At 41.9% G+C, this 18,842-nt stretch overlaps 1 protein-coding gene across 4 annotated transcripts in view; it reads left to right on the forward strand.

The window, feature by feature from the left end:
* Nucleotides 1-18,842, forward strand: part of CADM1 (cell adhesion molecule 1) — a 315,991-nt gene that overhangs the window by 244,300 nt on the left and 52,849 nt on the right. For all 4 annotated transcript variants that reach the window (XM_032472547.1, XM_032472548.1, XM_032472549.1 and 1 more), the window contains exons 2-5: nt 5,874-6,020; nt 7,606-7,758; nt 14,173-14,310; nt 16,345-16,503. In XM_032472547.1, the coding sequence (XP_032328438.1) occupies nt 5,874-6,020; nt 7,606-7,758; nt 14,173-14,310; nt 16,345-16,503 (597 nt within the window). The remainder of the gene's footprint in view (nt 1-5,873; nt 6,021-7,605; nt 7,759-14,172; nt 14,311-16,344; nt 16,504-18,842) is intronic.

The raw sequence follows: 18,842 nt of genomic DNA on the forward strand, positions 1-18,842 counted from the left end.
AGGCATGGCGGTGCCTCTGTTGGTGACGGTTGTAATTGGGTGGAGGTAGGGGTCTGCTTTCCTTTCAAGTTGGGCACGTATCTGACATGGTTGTAAAAATAGGATACAACAGAAATGAGAATGAGTGCAAAGCCATTTGAAGCTTTAAGACACAGCTCACACACCCATAGGATAGAAGGGTTTCAAAACCATGCAGGTGTTTTGATTCTTTGGAAAGTCTGAACTTAGATACATCTTGGAGGGAAAGAATGAATAATCAGAAACCTTTAATTAGTGTAAAATTTCAAGAGCTATGGTGGCTTTTTAAAATTAATGACTACCTTGATCACCAACAGGATGGGATGATTTTTTTTTTTAATTTTTTTGGACAGCCTGTATTTTGGGTTTGACTTTTGCCTATTTAGACAGCCTGACTATGCTGATTAAATGTTAGGTTCAGCCTTTCATACAGCAGAGGATTTTTAAAAAAGGTTTCCCTGATATGATTTTGCTATTGAAGGAGGCGGTCAGGGGACTTTTATTTGCTCTTTCTCTGGGCAAACTGTCTTCCCACTTAAGAGTCATTGATGCTCCTTGGAGTCAGTGAGCGTTTACATCGTTGCCATAGTATAAACTGAATTCTGTTCTAACTGTGACTTGCCCTTTTATTATAGACTTGACTGGAGAGACTCCCCCGGTGTAAATGAAGTGCTTTATTTATTAACAGTCAGGCAGTGGGGGCGAGAGCTCTCGGCGCTGGCAAATGCCGTCCAGGCACTGGTAATAAAGGCGCTCTCCGGGGGCAGGGTGTGCTGAGTGCTAAATGGAGGCAGCAGTAGTAAACAAGGTGTTTTACATTCAGGACAGTTTCTCTCTAATCTTGAAGTGTGTAATTGTGTTCTGGATAAATTATGGAAATTTGAAAAAAAAAATCAGGAGTTGCTCATAGGGAAATCACCCTCTTTAAAAAAGAGAAAATTTTCCAAGGAAGAGCCAGGAGATCCTTGGCAACAAATCCTGGTGTTGGCTGGTTCAAGAGTACACACTGTATGGGCTGGAGAGGCTGACAGATCTGGGTTCAAACACCAGCTCAGCCACTTCGCTGAATTACACTAGGCAGCTTATTTAAGTTTTCCTGTGTCTCAGGTTCTTAATCTTTAAAGTGGTGATACCGAAAACCCTAAGAGTTTGAGAAGGAAAAGCGTGCAAAGAAACCAGCGTCTCGTCTCCACGTAAACGTGTGTCAGGATGTCATTTCTCATTTGCGCTTCTTGCTTTTTTGTTGTGTTTTTTTTTTCATTATTAAAATATAGTCAGTTTACAATGTTGTGTCAATTTCTGGTATACAGCATAATGTTTCAGTCATCCATGTACATACATATATTCCTTTTCATATTCTTTCTCATTATAGGTTACTGCAAGATAATGAATATAGTTCCCTGAGCTTCTTGCTTTCATTTGCCCCATCACCCTCTTCAGGCAGTTAGATTGTGGGTCGAATAGATTCCAACCCATGCTGATGTCCTGCGTAATTTACATAGGGTATGTAACCAAATGAGGTTTCAGGAAAGAATCCATGAGTTCAGCCAACTGATGACTGAATAAATGGAGGATTTATGAGCCCACTGAATCCCCACCCTCCCTCCAGCCCTAACCTACTCAGCCGAAACCATCTTTACTGATCATTAAAGTAAATTAAGATAATATGCTTTTTCTTCCTTATAATAAATGTCCTGGCAACTTCGAGAGTACTGTGGGAGACTTGCTCGTGAGTGAATGGTCCTCTCCAACGCCACAGTTTTTTGTTTTTGTTGGGTTTTTTTTTTTTAATTGAAGTATAGGCACTTTACAATGTTGTGTTAATTTCTACTGTACAGCACAGTGACTCATTTATACATATATATACATATATATTCCTTTGCATATTTGTTTCCATTATAGGCTATTGCAAGATATTGAATATAGTTCCCCGTGCTCTACAGTAGGACCTTGTTGTTTATCTATTTTACGTATAGTAGTTTGTATCTGCAAATCCCAAACTCCTAATTTATCCCTCTACCCCCCACCAATGCCAGAGTTTTATTTTTAGCATATGTGGGGCAGATAAGTAAGTTATAGGGAATATGGTTGCTGGTTTAAATTAAAATCCAGTTTGATTCTGTCTCCTGAACCTCACCCACATGTACCAGTTAGCCATCAAAAGTGTCTATACATGTCAGACATTGTTCTACTCCTAAAATAAATTACTTTGCTGTTAACAGCCTTATTTAATGGCTGTGGTATATTGTATCTACTTGATTTCTTTTGCCCAGAACATGTGCTATTTCTGCCTTGACAGTACGTCTGCTAATTGAATTTTAGAAAATCGGAAAGGTATTTAAAATGGATTATTTAAGAAAGGCACCAAAGTTGCCTGTTTGTATCCTTCTGCTGCACATCAAGTGGTGTTTTGTAACAACCTAACTGTCATGATATCTGTTTCAAGGGGAAATCTATCAAGTCACAGTGCACCCTCCTGTTTGGAAGAAATATTTGAGGATGTGAGCAGAAATTATTTTTACAGAAAGGCTTCAGGCAGTTAAGAGTACTGACATACATACCATATTTTCATCACTGTCATTCACTTCCTTTGCCTCAAATAAATAGGTCATTATTATTCCACTGCATCCATCTTATGATGCTCGAAGTATGGAGCTCTGTTTAATAGAACTGCTGTCCAGCTGACCCATATAATTTATTGATGGTTTTTACACGGTGACATCCTTGGGCCACTAGCATCAGCCAAGGCACTTTGATATCTTTCAGCACTTATAATTTTTTAGCATTAGTATTATAACCATGTTAGCATAGCTAGGAATTTTCATTTTCTAAGACACTGGTGGCCTTAGCAATTTCAAAAAATAATACAGTAATAATGATGATAGCACCGTGGATTTGCAGAGCAAATCTCTGCTAGGTGCCAGAGCACAGCAGGGCGCAGATTTGCAGACGGCAAAAATTTTACCTGAAAGATCTATTCAATAATGACACCTTAAAGTGATCTGATCTTGTATTACTTAATTATAAGTAGTAAATCAGAATGTTTAGACATTTTAATAAATGAACCAACAACAACAGAAACCCGTCTGGTTCTGTCTTACCTTCCTCGCTTAAAACACAAAGTCACGGTCAAGTCCTCTGCTCCCACCTCCTTTGCAAATGTTTTATAGCCTTAATACGAATATAGACAGAATATACTAGGATTCTGAGTCAAGGCTGTAATTAGAGTGGCTAGTTATTTCCACAGAAACTACTCTGTTAGAGCGTAATTGAATTGCAGCTGGTTTTAAGTTCTGGGAGCTGTGAGATGGTAGTCAGGACCTGTAAGGCCTTGGATTAAGGCCTTTCACCAGGCAGCCTTTCCATATGTTCCTTTTATAACTGAAGATTCTTATTTGTGTCGCTAATCAGCTTCCTTCAGATAGAAGAAATCTCCACAATATAATAGGCCATGCTTGGTATTCCAGTCTCCTCAAGGCAAGTCCCGTGACTTGAGACAGCCTAGCATTTGAATCATGCAGTTTAGTTTTTCCTTAATTTTCTGACTAGATGCGGTTACCCTGAGGGAATAGGGTGATTGTCCTTTCTATGCAGACTTTGGCCAGGGCCAGCAAAAGCACCCGGAAAAGCTTTCTTGGTTGGCAGGAATTCCCTCTTCCTTCTCCTAGTCTCAGATCTGGGAATAAACTGCTCCCTCCAGCCAGGTTCTGACTTCGGTGTTTGTCACAGTAATCCACGGAAGGAAACGCAAGCATCCCTTCCTTTCCTCTGATCACTCTTTCTCTTTGTTGTCATTCTGTGACGCTGTTCGGCCCACTAAGCTCTCACTGCCGAATCAAACCAGGGGAAATCTACCCTTTCACTCACGACAAGCCCTGTGGGCCTCATTCCCACACCCGGGCCAGTTCCCTGGACCACGGGTCTCCGGGTTGGGTTTCATTTTGGTTTGCTCCTCAGACATCAAGGAGTTTTATTTATCTGTGGCTCTAATAATTCTTTTTTTTCCTTATCCCTTCAGCTTCCTCTTTTCTAATCCTCTGCCAGAGGCTGGTCTATTTCTAGGTGGATTTGGCTTAAAGCCATGTTAGACGCCCCTTCTCACACTTCCCCACTATGTCCTGCCAAAAAAGGATCCTTCAGCAGAAATATGATAGCAGGTGGAAATCCTCCATTTACTCTAATTACATCTCTATTTATGCTGTCTCTCTTTTTTTTTTTTTTTTTAGAATAGTATTTATCTTTGACCTTTGTTTCTTCATGTGACAAAGTTTTTTTTTTAGAGAGTGAGTAAGCCACCCTGAGTTGATACATAATTGCACAGAGAGCTCCTTGAGAGCAGAGACCCTGAGCCTTGGTTCTGCTACCCACCCTGCTCCCAACACGTGTGGTTGCTTAGTTTGGATTTGACGTCTAGAGAAGCGATGGGGGTGATGATTATAGCAACAGCCACTTAGTCAGCTTTATGAGAAGCTAGGCACAGTACTCAATGCTTTATATTTATTGTCTTCCTTAATCCTCCCAACAGCTCTGTGAGATAGTTTGTAATTACCATCCCCATTTTGCAAATGAGGCCCTGTTCTCAGACACTTTACCTGAGATCAGCTAAAAAGCAATCTCTCTTTTCCCCCTTCCTGATGGACCATTATACCTTTTTTTTTTCTGTACTTTCTGTTCTCTAATTGGGGATTAGGAATCAGTTATTACCAATATGACAGCTCCTTAAAGGCTAGGACAACGCTGTGTACTCCTCCGTCGCATGCTGTGCTGGGTGCAGAGCTGGACTGTCAGCAGTTGCTTCATCTTTTGCTTTTGAAATTGAAGTCTCCTCTCCTCCTACCTGTGCTGTGGATCATTTAGGACCTTGATGAGGGGCCCTGGCTGCTGTCACTTATCTTAGAGGCAACAAAATGGAGCAGATCTGGAGATAAGCCTTCTCTCAGTGGATCTGAAAGACTAGACTTTTTGACAAGTTCTGTAAGAGATTTTCTAAATGACAGGAGGGAGTAGTCTATAGAAGGGGTGTGGTTCAGGGCTGCCTGGGGCTTTGGTTGTTGGTCCTGAGAGCAGAGTGACAAACTGAACTGTAAGCCTTCCCAGGATTCTATTGAGATTCCAGGGAGTCTTGGTCAGGCAGGTCCCCACCCCTACACAATAAATAGCTGGGCATTCAAGGGCATGTGCGGTGAGGTTGAGTACAGTCATCCTTTGGTGTCTGCAGGGGAGTGGTTCCAGGACCCCTGCAGACACCAAGAATCTGAGGATGCTCAAGTCCCTAATGTAAAGTGTATCTTTAAATCATCTCTAGATTACTTACAATACTAACAATGTAAATGTAATATATATAGTTGTAAATACAACGTAAATGCTGTGTATATAGTTTCTGGCATGTGCAAATCCAAGCTTTGCTTTTGAGAACTTCCTAAATTTTTTTTTTTCCTATCTACGGTTGGCTGAATCTGGGGATGCAGAACCCATGGATAAGGAGGGCTAGACTGGGTGTGTACTTCCCCTGTTCCCTCTGTGAGAGCTGCATTTCCTCAGGACCACCCATGCTCCGACCTCCCCACACCTATCCAGCATACTGATCAGCTAGGAAAAACACTGGAGCCTGGGCCGGAACTCAGGCATCCCATCTTCTGAGAGCACACCGTCTCCAGACATAGTTGTGTTTTGCCCCTAGATCTCTGGCTCAGAGTAATAGACTCATTTTGTGGACCGCGGAGAAAGGCACACGTGTCAGCCTTTCTGAATGTTACTACTGATGTCTGTTTTCTGATTCACTTCTTGTTTCCCATTTTAATTGGTCCTACTAACCAAATTTTAATTGATGGGAATTTTTTTCTCCTTTTTTTAAGGTGATGGACAGAATTTGTTTACGAAAGACGTGACAGTGATCGAGGGAGAAGTTGCAACCATCAGCTGCCAAGTCAATAAGAGTGACGACTCCGTTATTCAACTACTGAATCCCAACAGGCAGACCATTTATTTCAGGGACTTCAGGCGTAAGTTTCCATCTCTATAGTATTTTTTTCCTACATGTTGTCTTGATAAAGAGATTACCAAGGCCTCCTTTTTTCCCCCCTAATTTAACATTAGATGCTTAAAGTTTAATCAGTTCTTCAGAGGGAAGAAGAGACATGCAGTCATCATCTTCCTACCTAATAGAAACCTTGAATGGTCCTTCTTAAAAGTAAGGCAGTCTTACTTTGCAATAGGCATTGATTGTAGTAATTCAAGGTGAATTGCAATTGAGTCCCAAATACGTAGCCGACACAAGCAACTCAAATAGGGTAAAGCAAGGCAAATACAGCGTTCTGAAAGGTAATCTGTTTGGTTTGAAGATTGAAGTCTCCAAGGTAATCTGTGCCTATAAAGATTCTCCCCAAACCAAATCTCCTGCCAACATAGCCTGCGGTAGATGGGGGTGTCCATGTGCTAAAATCCTTCTAAACGTAATATCACAAAAACCAATAATGGAAACTTAATTGTATGTCATAGAAGTGGTTCAGATGGGTGTCAAGGCTTGGCAAGAACAAGAAGCATGTCTTTCAAAAAACTACTCTTTGAGAGCATTGGTGCTTAACCGAAGCGAGTGTCGGGCCTGTCCCTTCCTGCCTGGTCTCCATTCTCCCCAGCACCTCAGAACATCCATGACCTGCGGAAAGAGTCGATAGACCTAAGGAACATTTAAGAGGATAAAAGAGGGGAAAAGGAGAGAAGCCAACTTCTTACCCTTAGAGCAAATTTTTATCATTAGTATGTACTCATCCAGCCTTTGCCAAATTAATATAAGGGCTTTAAAAGTGAATATTAGAAATCGATAAAAAGCCGACATACATTGCTTTTGTGATGACTCTGGCTTCCTACTTTAGGCTGAATCTGTTTCATACCACGAGGCTGAAGGTAGTTGGAAAACCACAGGCCAGGTCTCAGGCCTCTGTGCGCCCCAGGTCATGGACTTTTGGCATCTCCATTGCAAATCATAAGAAACACAAAGATGCATCCAAATTAAACTGGATGATTTTGTCATGAAGATTTTTTTGTTTTTTTTCCCCCAATGATTATCATTTTGCTTTTGCAATTCCTGATAATGATTTTTGTTTGTTTGTTTATTTTCTCTCATAATATTAGGACCTCTATTTCTTTTAAGACCTCAGATTTTTAGAGACAATTTAAAATCCTAAAGATTCTACTCTTCCAGTTTGCGGAGGCTCAGGGGGTCTCGTGGTCTGCCCTTTGCTCCTGTTTTCATTCTGCCTGACTCAAAACAATTCATGAATAAGTGCTCAATGCTCAAAACTGACAGCAGGGCTGTGTGTGTGTGTGTGTGTGTGTAGTACATACGCATCCACGTGTGTGAGTTTCCTTTGGGGGCAGGCATATGTGTCTACACGCAGTTTTGCAGAAGCCCTAAATAGGAATTCAGGAAATACAAAGGAGTGCCCAACAGGTGCAGAAAGACTTAAATCGATGTGTCTACTCTGTAGCTGCCTTTCTAGTCACTTGGCTCTTTCCTCCCCCTCGGGAAGGAACACAGACTGCCGGTCATCTCTCTCACCATCACTAACTTTGTGCTTTGTTTCCCAGCTTTGAAGGACAGCAGGTTCCAGCTGCTGAATTTTTCGAGCAGTGAACTCAAAGTGTCGTTGACAAATGTCTCAATTTCTGATGAAGGAAGATACTTTTGCCAGCTCTACACCGACCCCCCACAGGAAAGCTACACCACAATCACAGTCCTGGGTAAGAAATGCTTCGGGGCTTATCCTGGGAAGCGAGTGAGATGGCACCGACTGCCAGATGGCTTCCAGCAGCAAGGAAAAGGTTAATGGGAAATTTTACTGTTTTAGGAAGAATCACCGCCCATCTTGCTGAATTTTAAAAATAGCCTATTTTGCCAAACACTCTAAGGAATGGCAATCAGCTGTCTTTATAGATTCCACCTGCTCTTGGGTTTCAACCCTCAAGCTTCAGAAGCAAAGATCAAGAGAATTTAGAGCCCTCAAATGAATCACTCACCACATGAAATGTCATTGCTTCTAACTCCCAGGAGTTTTTTTTTTTTCCTTCCCGTGCAGGAGAGGGGGAGACAGGCTACCACATCTGCACCCCGAGGCAGAGCTCTGTTTGGAAATCCGCTTAATGATTTTTCCTTCTGAGTTAAATCTCGTTTAATATTGTTGATCTTCTTTTCTTCGGCTTGACTTCCTGCCTTGTTTATTGCTCGTACTCAAGATTACGCTGTAAAAATCATACCCCGTGAACACACACTTGGCCACAAATTGCAACTGTTGGACGTAAAAGAGTTAGGCACTTCTAGGGTGACAAGGCTGATATGAAGCAAGGACAGTTGACAGGCTGCTGGGTGCGCCTCTCGTGGGTGGAGTGTCTTCATTTATGATGACCAGATGGTGACTTGCAGCGAAATCCCAGTCACTGGGTTCCGGTGTGTTTATTTCGCTGTCGTCAGCAGATATTCCTGTGTTGAAGGTGGTCTGAATTAGTCACCTTTTAGATAAACACATACACCAACTGACTTGGGTTTTTGAAACTGAGTTTTCAAGGACGTGTATACTACAGAGTGAGGCAGGAGTGCTGATTTACACCTTCGGGAAGATGATGAGTCAAAGTCTATTTGAGGCAGCAGACTGCAGCTTTTCAGTGTTATGATGTGAAGATTAAGGGGATAGACAGACGTGAAGGACGTTTTTGCTTGATGCATGTGAACATGTATGTATTTATGGATATACATATTGAACTGCTGCCTCATTACGTTACTTAAACACATCTGTAATAGGGAGCTTTTTTTTTTTAATTTGTTAAACTAAAACATACCCCTAATGCTTACATAGGTGTTATTGATAAAAGGAATACTGATTTTTGAAAGTCATGTTTCATGTCCGGCCATGCTGCTGCCTTGGCTGTGGTCTGTGTTTAATGCTGTGTGCATGTTTATTTCTGATTGCGGCTTTGATCCATATTAGACCCACAGAAATAGTAAGCGTGGAAGGTTTTGGTGGGGTAACTAGTTTGGTATTTGGCAGATGAACCAGAATTTTTCTGTATAAGTTTTTGAAAATGCTGTTTGTCCGTTAGAATAAGTCATTCATTAGCTGCATACACTTCAAATTGGCCATCTTCCCATTGACCCACCGCTGTATATGGCATGTCCCCAAAAGTGATGGCAATGAGATGGACTGTACTTACGCCATTTTGAATTTTCAGAATGTTTCGCTACATGTCCCTTTAAATATGAATATCTTTATTTCAAAGAAAGAGATGATAATGACAGAGCTTAGCCATCTTGCCCAGGTTACAAAGCACACAGTGAGAATCAAGAAACTTAGACTTCAGGACAGACCTTACTGTTCTGTCTCATAACCTCTGCATCTTCTCATCTAGGTTGATTTCAATAAAATCCTGAATGCTGCTGTTTCAAGATTTCCTCCCCGAAGGTGCACATCTTTTGTTTTCAGGAATATATCTGGCCTTTGGCAAGCAGTTACTGCCTGTCCGTTTTCGGTATTTGGTACGTTTGCTCTCAGACCCACGAGATTGGGCCAGTTTGGCTGAATACACCCAGCGCTAGACTTCTGAGAGGTATTTGCCTGAAATCCTTTTGGAAGTTTGATTATTCTGCAAGTAACAGGTTCCCTGCTTGTATTACGTAGAAGCATTAACTTAAATATACTTGAAAGTAATACTAGAGATGCTTCTTTTGCAGATATTATGCATTCATTTAATATTCCTTCCATTGAATGTATTCTAGGATCCCTTGATGGAGTAAAATTGTTGTCATCAGTGCTTAAGTCTTTCATCTTCCCAAATCTGACAATTTTCACTGATACTCATATATTCAGCCCTTCCTTCTAAGGTTTAGAGTTTTTAGATATTCTAATGACTGAAGAATGATCTATGAGCATCATCTTCATTGCTTTCTCGAGTTCTCTGAAAAGGACTCCATATGTACGTACACAGCTGCCAAACTTCTTGGTAGGTTGAAGATGCTCATTTCAGTGCATGTGCCTCTATTAGCTGTGCGAAGTGTTCAGCAAAAATTTCAGCATCATTATAAGACACAGAGCTGGGTGTCTGCTAGTTACGATTATGTTTATTACCTTTTCCATGTGAAAACTGGAAACTCTCCTGTGATATTTTGCTTGCCTCTGGGTGCCTTTGGGGTATTCATTCACTCCCTCCACTTGTGATGAGTTTGTTTCTTCAGATCGGAGTGGAGGACTCTCTTTACACTGCTATTCATGAGCAGAGAGGAACAAGAGAGAATACACTGCTTTAAGATTAATATAGTTACTGATAATAGTAGCTAATATTATTACAGCCCTGTCCTTCCAAGATTAGTGTTCACTCTTAAGATTCCAAGAACAGGAGAACCTAATTATTTTAAAGGGTCTTAGAGTGAGATTTCACGTACTGATCAGCTTTAAGACTCCTCTTTTGTTGTAATTAATGTGATTCATCTTGATATTGTGGATTTTTTTTTTAATGTTGTAGGCGTAATGTTTATAATTAGCACTCTTACAGATTTGAGGTTCGCGAAGAAGAACCTTGACATTTCTTTGCTATTTTCTAGCATTTTCCTCTATGGGATTTTCATTCAGGCTTTTATCTATATGCACCTCCTTAGATACATCTTTGGTTATTTTCATTAATGGCTTCAGGCAGTTTTTAGTAAATGTGTCTGTGTAGTGGACCATGTGTAAGTGTATTCTCTGGTTAGTAGCAGTTTTAATTCATTTTTCTTATAAAAGGATTTTTATATTTTACTAACCTCTTTCGTAGTCAAGTAGATATTATGAAGTTAAAGGGAAAATGGGAGAATTAATAGACCAAAAGAAACTTTAAGATTTTCTTCTCCAATCCCCTTTTCAGAAAGACAGACTTAGATCACCTCATTTACATTTTCCAAAGCTTTCTCGCTTAAAAAAAAATCTGAGAGACGTCAACTTTATGACTGATATCAATAAACCATTATGACTCACATTATCGGATTTTATTTTATACTTGTAAACCAAACAACTCCTACTAGACATGACTGTTTCTTCTTCTAATCTTAGTAGAGATCAGAAACACTGCCCACAATCTTGAGAAAACTGTTTATGGGCTTGGAAGAGAATCATTCAACTATTTCTCAGCATGCTCTTCTCAACAATCAAAAAGTCCTTTAGTTTTCTACACTGGTCGTGTTTTCCAACACTTTTGACATTTTGCACATGTTTGCCTTAGCTGTCAAGTTAAAGGTGATGTCAGTTCTTCAGAGGAGCCAGCATGGGCACAGGGGTCACTAGGAAGGGTTAGGGACCGGTGGGGTCTACCCGCTGCAGTAGAGGAGATATTGACATGGGTAATACCAAACGGTAGGTAATCCAGATAAAGACATCTTTGCTGCCAGTCATGCTCTCAGCCCCCAAACAAAATCTAAGAGATATTGAAATTTTCCCCTGGCCTAATTTATACCTACTCCTTGCCACTGCCTGACTTTGAAGCAGCAGCCATTACCAATGACGTGGAAAGAACACAGCATCATTCTTACGACCATCCTCATCTCATGGAGAGAATGAATACTTCCTCCCCTCAGAAACTCCACAGAGGATGGCTAGCTCGTGGTGGTTGGAAGGAGCCTGTGAGGAGGAGAGAGAGCGCTCAGGTGTCTTCAGGCTCCACATGAAGGAGGAGAGGATGAAGGAGAGATACCCAGGAACACAAAACAAATAGCTGACAAAGACTGGTTTTTGAGCCTTCATGCCAGTGAGACTCGACAGTTGACATTTGCCGAAACCTTTTAACAACTCCTGGATCTGTTCCCATCAGGAACGTTCCCAGATTACGGCAGAATGACCATCAAGGTGTTTCTCCCGAAGTTATCCACGCCTGCCGGGAGCTGATCTGTTCCATTTGGTGGTGTCTTCCAGGGAAGAGAGCTTAGTATGTTACAGCACCTTCAGCAACCCGTCCTCTTTCTGTCTCATCCTAAGAGAGCCACCTTCCGGGAGTATCCCCTACTCAGTTTGAGTTTCCTTAAATTGAGTCGTGTCCCATCAATTACAGTACTCAGTTACATTTCCCACTGAAAATCACTGCCTGTGTCAACAACAGGAATTATTTTCATCACGCTGTTTTTATTTTTGCCTGGACCTTGAAAAGAATAAATGTTGTTTGACTTCCATTCCTACATTTGCTGGGGGGACGTTCCTAGCTCTTTTCCTCCACAGTCGTTTCCCTTTTTACCCAAGCCTTGTATTCTGTTCCTCACGGCTCACCAAGATCTTATTTTCTTCCAGCTTGAACAGTCTTTTCTTCTGACATTTGCGCTAATGATGGGATTTTTTCAATGTTCCTAGTACACCGCACTCAGAATTTGGTAGTCTTTGTTGGTCCCAGGCGTCTAGTCTCTGTATTCCCTGTTAACTCCCTAGGTCCGTGTAAGGGACATCTGTAACCGACCCGACTGTCATCTACCAAGGATAAACTGTGTTGAGGAAATAGCTAACTGAAGTCTCCCCATGCTCTTTTGTCCCCGCCTTTCTGTGTCTTATAGACACTGGCAGATGTGCAGCTCCAAACTGAATATTAGACTGTCTCTCTTTATGCTAACTTTTTTCTTAAAATGTAAACTGGGGTAGTTCTTGGCCACGTTTAACGACTCATCGGGGCCATATCACTTTAGTAACGTGTCCAGTTGAGCAACTGTGTTAGTTTCCTGTTACGTGAGGAGCAAAGAAAAAGCCTGCTCTCACTCTAATGGTTATACCCCCCTCCCCAGCCCCCCAACTATCTTGCTGAGAAACATACACACAAATCGTTCCCCTTTTCCATCATTCTCTATAGGAATTCTCAACTGCTTCAATTCAGTGTAAAAGTCTTCCTGTGGGCAGAATTTTCACATTGGACTGGAACAGTTGGAAATCCCAAATACATGGTTTAATCCCATAATTTATTGAAGCTGCATCAGAGATTTATTATTCAACTTGATCATCAGGATGGCATGTTTATACATATTTAATTTCTTGTTTCTCTTCTGCATTGAGAAACTTATTAATCATAAGTCTTAGAACCGTCTTTGCTTATTCACGGTGGTCAGGGCACATTTTCTTAGATTCCGTCTACCAAATTCAGTATTCTCACTGATTTTTACTTCAAGAAGCTCATTCTCAAGGTAAGGTTGCACCTTCTGTGAAGTTTCACTGCCATCTTGGCTTCAGAGCAGATAACACACTCTCTTCATCACCACCGTCATCCTACACACTCTTGATGGGATGTTCAGCATTTTAGCCCCAAAATATTATATTCTAACCATTTTATGACATCTGTGTTGTATATGTGTGTTGACATATTCAACATCTGTGTTGACATCTGTGTTGAATATGCCGAGAGAAGGGAGGTGTTAATTCTGAGGTATCCATCTACTTACAAGCACTTAATAGCCTTTCTCACCTTTGGTTTCCAAAATCTGGAGCTTTGGAGCTGAGAATATGTAGAATCATTGCAAGTTAACTGGCATTTCCTGTATTACTGCATCTTCGTGTCTAAAGGATTGTATGACTTTAAAATTGGAGGTCCTGATCGTATCCTGGGTCTCTGAATATTTTTAAGTGAGTGGAACTGGCTCCGTGGCACAGGTTTTCCATGTGTGTTTATGGTGAGTAATTCTTTCACGGGACTCCACGGTTTTGATCTTTGCTGGTTGACTCTGAAAATTGAAATCCAAGGGTTGAGTTCAAGGAGAAATATTCTTTTCAGAAGTTTCCAGATAAGGATGGTAATTTCCACAGTGTGTACTCCTCTGACTTTTATATCTGCTTCCTGGTCAATTTCCTAATGACTGATTCATAAGTTGTCTAGTATCTGTATTGTTATGACTTGGTCACTGATATCTTGGGAGTGGGAGACTGGTCGTTTTATCAGATAACTTTAGGAGAGAAATTCTAGATTAAGTGAGTTTGCATAACTCGCTTTATTTGATGATGACTTTCTATGTCTTCTTTGTTCCCTCCAGTGGCAGTTTGTTTTAAATTCCCACCAAGCATGTATATTATTTTTCTCTCTTTTTGACAGCAATGGTCCTCATTTCTAATGAATAGAAGAATTATGTCCAGAAGTATACTCTGTGTTTAAAATGCACACATGTTTAATTTGCAGTCCCACCACGTAATCTGATGATCGATATCCAGAAAGACACGGCGGTGGAAGGTGAGGAGATTGAGGTCAACTGTACCGCCATGGCCAGCAAGCCAGCCACGACCATCAGGTGGTTCAAAGGGAACAAGGAGCTAAAAGGTAAGATGCGAGTTGCCCTGCACTGTAGCCAGTCGGCACTTAATCCCCGCAAGAGTATACCTTTCCGGAATGCAAAGGTTGATGCAAGATATGCCCCCAACCAAAAATACTCATTTAGATGTAGTTCGTAATCAGTTACTAAATGCATCTGAGGCCAAAGCATAGCAGCAGTTTATTGTTCTAATTCATATCCAGCTTCTGTTGTTTGAGGGTTCATGGTGCAGTGTGTTGCTAGAGGTTTGTTCAGAGGCTTAGAAAGAACCAGACCTGTAAACTAGAACTCTCTAGACCAGTTAGACCCACCGAGGTGTCCCCTGAGCTCAGGCTGGCCACGTCCATACCTTTAGCTCTCCTTGCTTTTACCCTGTGACCCAGGGTGGGTCAGGACCCCAAATTCTCACATTATGCACTGAAAAAAATAAACAGTGAATGGTGACTACAGAGTCATCCAAACATCTGTGGGACTCTCAGCTGTTTTGACAGCGTGCTTTTCCTGCGAGAGTGGTTGCACTAAGCGGACTAAGAATTTATCTTAATTGTGAGTTTGCAGGCACCACCCTTCTTGCAAAATTTATGAGCGTGTCACCAGCCTGTTATTTTGCAAAGCTTCTGATTCCCTGGTGGCAGTGCGGGCAGCTCCTGTAACCCTGCCCCCATCCCATCGCCTCTCCCTCGGCACTGGGCCTCCAGACTTGATTCCTGGATCCTCAGACACCTGCCCCCTGAGCCTCTGCATGGCCTGAGGGATCCAGCCTACCCCCTAGTTGACCATTTCTTGTCAGTTTCTCAGGCAGGTCAGCATTCTGATTCCTTTCTTTGCAAAAGGTTGCCTTGCAAGTTGTACCCAGTACAAAGGACTCAGGGGCTGAACTCCTCTGGTCTTTGGACAGAAAATGCTAGCTGTGTGCCTCAGTTTTCTCTATAATGGGGATATTTGTATTTCCATACCTTATGTGATTCTTATAAAGGTGAAATGCAGGAATATCTATAAAGCATGGAGCTAGTGTCTGTGCCAAGGTAAGTGCTCTGCAGTTGCTTGTTAAATAAATAAAGAGTGCCAGGAAGAAAGGAAGAAGTCCTTTTAGAAAGAGGATATAAAAATCTATACTTGGAAACAGAGAAATCTATATATAACAGCTTAAGTTTCAAAAAGCTTGCTCTGTTTTCATCTCCTATTTCCTAGGTATGGTTTTGGAAGGAAGGAGTTTCTCATTTCCCCTCTGCTTTTCTGTCTAAGTGAATTGAGCCATTAAATGTGTACCGATAAGTACAAAACATTAAAAGAAAGTTAATGGTGCGTCATGTCCCGGGGAGTGCTGAGTTCAGGAAAGGGGCCTCCTCGGCCTATTCATCCCATCCGGAAGCCTCCTCCCTCCCTTTCTGGGTGTTCTTGGATGTGGCTCCCTTCTGGCCTGAAGCCTATATCTTACTCTGCTCTCTCCACTGCCACTGCACTTTCTGTGCTCTTCCCAAAGTCTCTGAGTTTGAACATTTCAATTACAATTTCAATTATGTAAATCTGTTTAGTTACTTTCCCTCTTCATTGTTGCTGATGGGGGTGGGCAAAGAGGGTTGTTTATATCTTTACTCCCGATTGAATGACTGAAGGGGTTTGGATGCTGTCCTGGAATTTTTAAACCGCGTCACAGCGTAGATGTGTTAAGTTCAGATGGTTGTAGGGGGAAAAAAGCCTTGAGTTCTCTTCCCTCCTCCTGAACGCCTTGAGCAGTCAGATGTCAAAATGGGTCAACTTCCAGCTGCCTTTTTTGTGGGCAGTTTTAAGACAGAAGAAACATTATGTAACATATGTCAATAAAAATAGTATATAATATATGCAGCTGATTTTATCTTAGATACTATCCTGCCAGGCTGAAAAGTAGGAAATTTTCATTTTATCAGTTATCTGCCCACACAGTACCCTTATCCCAGTGACTCCCATTGTGTTTGCTAAAATAGTACTACTGGGGGAAGGAGGAGGATATACAAACAGAGAGACGGAAATTCACTCAACTCTGGTTTCTTGGTACCCGCCAGGCAAATCGGAGGTGGAGGAGTGGTCAGACATGTACACTGTGACTAGTCAGCTGATGCTAAAGGTGCACAAGGAGGATGACGGGGTCCCGGTGATCTGCCAGGTGGAGCACCCTGCCGTCACTGGAAACCTGCAGACCCAGCGGTACCTGGAAGTGCAGTGTGAGTACCCGTCTTAGTCCGTTCAGGCGGCCCTGGCAAACCTCCCACAGGCTGGTGGCTTACAAACAACAGAAACTTACTGCGTGCCGTTCTGGAGGCTGGGAAGTCCAAGGTCAGGGCACCGGCATGGCCACGTCCCAGCGAGAGCCCTCCTCCTCCTGGTTCGTGGCTGGCGCCTTCTCCCTGTGCCCTCATGCGGTGGAAGCGGCCAGAGAGCTCTCTGGACCCTCTGTTGTAAGAGCATGAGTCCCATTTGTGAGGGTGAAACCCTCACAATCTAGGCATTTCCCAAAGGCCCCACCGCCTAATCCTATCACACTGGGGATTCAGATTTCAACATACGAGTTTGTGGGGGGGACACAAACACTTAAACCGTAGCATCACCGCAAGTATTTTATCCTGAGGGTACAGAGTAGCAGTTTTTGAAAAACACTTCAGAAGCCACTTATTGAATACATATGTTTTTAGATAGTTTAGATAGAATTTTTCTCTTGTTGTCTCGGTAGAAAAATAATCAAAGGATTATTTTACTGAAACACTGCCATCTTAGTGCCAGTGAGGATTCTGAAAATACTACATTTAACCCAAATGTAAAATTTTAAAATGATTCCAATCTGCTCTAGCGCATGGCTTAATTAATTAAATTTTGTGAATATTGACTGTAATCATTTCTATGCCAACTTCAAAATCTAGGGTAATTTCCACCCCCCAGCTGTATTAACCCTATCGTTAAGTGCTGAATTTTTTTTAGCGAAGGGATTTTATTCCCACTGAACATCAGTGTTTTGTTGTAAGTTGCACGTTCTCTTCCACTTTAAGCCTAAATTAAAGCGATGAGTTTAAAAGTGGGGCTCTTTGGTATCAGTGCCACGGTCTTGATGGCTCCATCAATAAAAGCTGGGTGGTAGTGAGTGTCTCCTCCCTGCGCCCTGGAGACTAAAGATGTTCCCCCCTGCTTATCTCCTCTGGGTTCTGCTACTTGTGCAAAAAATATCTGGTTTTTGCACACAGTTATTCTTGCACCAAGGTTGTGGCTGAGTAGCCAGCTTCTCACTTCTTATCAAAAGGCTTCTATAACACGGCCTCTGAAAAATTCCAGGTGATACTTGAGTGTGGTGCACAGTGAAGGTGTTACAAGAGTTCGGTTAGATGGCTATGACAGGGCATCAGATAAAGAAGAGCATGACCCTCCAAGAATTCTGTTCATTTCTTAAGGGCTGCCGTAACAGATTTCCACATACTCAGTGGCTTCAAAAACAACAGAAATGTATTCTCTCGCCATTCTGGAGGGCAGAAGTCTGAAATCAAGGTGTCAGCATGGCCAGGCTCCCTCCAAAAGCTCTAGGGAGAAGATCCTTCCTTGCCTTTTCTGGCTTCTGGTGGCTCTGGGTGTTCCTTGGCTTGCGACCACATCACTCCCATCTGTCTCCATCTTGACCTGGCCTTCTTCTGTGTGTCTCTTGTAAGGACACTTGTCATTGGACTTAGGGCCCACCCAGATAACCCACAATGGTCTCAGTTCAATATCCTTAACTTAATTGCATCTGCAAAGACCCCTTTTCCAAATAAGCCACCGTCACGGGTGTCAGAGGGTAGGAAGTAGACGTATATTTGGGGGACCACTCTCCATCCCACTACAGTTTTTATCACCTGTTTAAATTGAGCAAAACAGGAAATAAGGGAAAGTTACACAAAGTTGCTTCTGCGAGACCATCCCATTCCAGCCTCCGCTGTGAGCCTGGCTCAATTTAACATTACATAATGCAGGTTCTTCTTGTTAATTCATTTCCTCTACTTCATTATGTAGCTTCATTATGGGCATCATGCTTATAATTTTCACATCGCTAGAACTATTGTGGTGTAATGTCCCTATAATGGGAAAACAGAAACGATCAGATATTATCTAAATTGGCAGATAGGAGATTTCTTGTAACTTTGTTAATATGTAATTCATTTAAGCAAACTTAATATCCATTAACTTTCCTTGTAGGGGCCCATTAGCCTTAATAATACATCAGCTCCTTTGTGAGACCTGAGTAGATACTCAACCGGTTCCCACCCCTAAACTCTTAGTTTCCCAGTGTCTTCCCCACCCACCTACAAAATTGCACTCACTCCCAAATGCAAAATCTTTGAAGCACTACACCTCCTACCCCTTGGAAGACTTGCTAATGATCTTTAGAAAGCATTTTCTTTTGAAGATTCAAGTGAGATTTGTCCTTCTAAGAAAAGGGATAAAACTGCATATCTGAATCCATTTGACCTCGGTCTTACGCGTACTGCTAGCCCTTAACTGCAGGAAGGTGACTTTAAACGCCTTCCTCAAGTGAAGACACCTC

Source organism: Camelus ferus, chromosome 33 (assembly GCF_009834535.1).
Source record: "Camelus ferus isolate YT-003-E chromosome 33, BCGSAC_Cfer_1.0, whole genome shotgun sequence".
NCBI lineage: Eukaryota > Metazoa > Chordata > Mammalia > Artiodactyla > Camelidae > Camelus > Camelus ferus.